Genomic DNA, 1,713 nt, shown 5'->3' on the forward strand with positions numbered 1-1,713 from the left:
TAATAATTTATTTTTGTTAGCACATATATGTTAATTGCGCTTATAATTACGGCTTCATGATATATAAAATATTCCAACTGCTTACGCCACATCAGTTAACTACTGAACGTTGGAGTTTACTATGGAGTTTTTCAAAATTTTACTTTATACGATTGCTTGTATCCTTTTCGGAATCTATCTTGTGCTACGTAAAAGATATTCCTATTGGGCGGAACGAGGTATTTTACACGACAAACCGGAACTTATTTTTGGCAACATGAAGGAGTTAGGGCGTACAAAATCAGCATTTAAAATTGTTCAGGATCTTTATATGAAATACAAAGGAAAAGCAAATTATATTGGTTTATATTCATACATACAACGTGCTTTAATCGTACTTGATTTGGAACTCGTGAAAAATGTACTCATCAAGGATTATGAGTATTTCTCTACTCGTGGTATTTACTATAATGAAAAGGATGATCCGATTTCGGCGCATTTATTTAACTTGGATTATGAAAAGTGGCGAATTATGCGTATTAAACTTACTCCGACATTTACTTCGGGAAAAATGAAATTTATGTTTCCAACTGTAGTTGATGTTGCCACCCAATTACTTGACGTAATGAGAGATGCACATGAATTAGATACATCCAAAACAGGATCTGAGTTTGCAAATATTATTGCGCGATATGCGGTGGATGTCATCGGAAGTGTTGTTTTTGGTTTAAGTTGTAACAGTCTCAAGGATCCTGGAGCAGAATTTAGAGCAATGGGTGAAAAAGGTTTCCGTTGCCGACACATATGGTTAGTGCATTCATTTATAAATTCTTATCCGGACTTAGCCAGAAAATTAGGTATGAAATTTTACTTCGATGATGTTAGCGAATTTTTTTTACGTATTGTTCGTGAAACTGTAACATATCGTGAGAAAACTGGAACACAACGAAAAGATTTCTTAAACCTGCTTATAGATTTGAAAAATTCAGATACTGCAGATCCTATGACAATGGAGCAGATAACAGCACAAACATTTGTATTTTTCACTGCCGGATTTGAAACAAGTTCATGTACACTGAGTTTTTGTCTATATGAATTGGCTCTGAATCAAATGGTGCAGAATAAACTTAGAGAGGAAATTATGGAAGTACTTACACGTTATGAAGGAAAATTTACATATGAAGCAATGAATGAAATGAAATATATGGAAAAGGTTTTAAATGGTAAATATGCAAATTAATATACTTAAGAGATAGGATATAAGTAATGTGAGTAGAGCGCATTGTTAAAGAGATTTTTATTATAGAAACTTCGCGAAAACACTCCATTGTGCCGTGTTCATTACGTAAAGCAGTGAAAGATTATGTTATACCGAATACAAATCATGTTATTGAAAAAGGCATGAATGTAGTAATACCTCTTGATGCAATTCACCATGATCCAGAATATTTTCCAAATCCAGAAGTATTTGATCCAGAAAGATTTTCTTCAACAGAAGTAAAAAAACGGCATCCAATGGCTTTTTTACCCTTTGGCGATGGACCTCGGATTTGTATTGGAATAAGATTTAGCAAAATGACGATTATGATAGGTTTAGTAATGATATTGCAGAATTATCGTATTTTGCCTACGATTAAAACTGAAGTTCCAATTCAGTATGACATACATAAATATATGAAGAGTAGTAGAAATGGAATTTATTTAAAAACTGAGAAGATTAGTTAGATTTAAAGA

At 32.8% G+C, this 1,713-nt stretch overlaps 1 protein-coding gene across 1 annotated transcript; it reads left to right on the plus strand.

Moving 5' to 3' along the window:
- The first annotated feature begins 121 nt into the window (after positions 1-121).
- On the plus strand, positions 122-1,713 carry LOC119674399 (cytochrome P450 6a8-like). Its single transcript, XM_038085536.1, has 2 exons — positions 122-1,202; positions 1,286-1,713. Exons 1-2 carry the CDS (start codon positions 122-124, stop codon positions 1,702-1,704), a joined length of 1,500 nt encoding a protein of 499 aa, XP_037941464.1. The 3' UTR covers positions 1,705-1,713.

Source organism: Teleopsis dalmanni, chromosome 2, assembly GCF_002237135.1.
Source record: "Teleopsis dalmanni isolate 2A chromosome 2, ASM223713v2, whole genome shotgun sequence".
Taxonomy (NCBI): domain Eukaryota; kingdom Metazoa; phylum Arthropoda; class Insecta; order Diptera; family Diopsidae; genus Teleopsis; species Teleopsis dalmanni.

Excerpts from the sequence above, each read along its gene's own strand:
- LOC119674399 (XM_038085536.1), top strand. The coding sequence starts at position 122 with ATGGAGTTTTTCAAAATTTTACTTTATACGATTGCTTGTATCCTTTTC. Across the intron at positions 1,203-1,285 it reads TATGGAAAAGGTTTTAAATG|AAACTTCGCGAAAACACTCC; the intron begins GTAAATATGCAA and ends TTTTTATTATAG.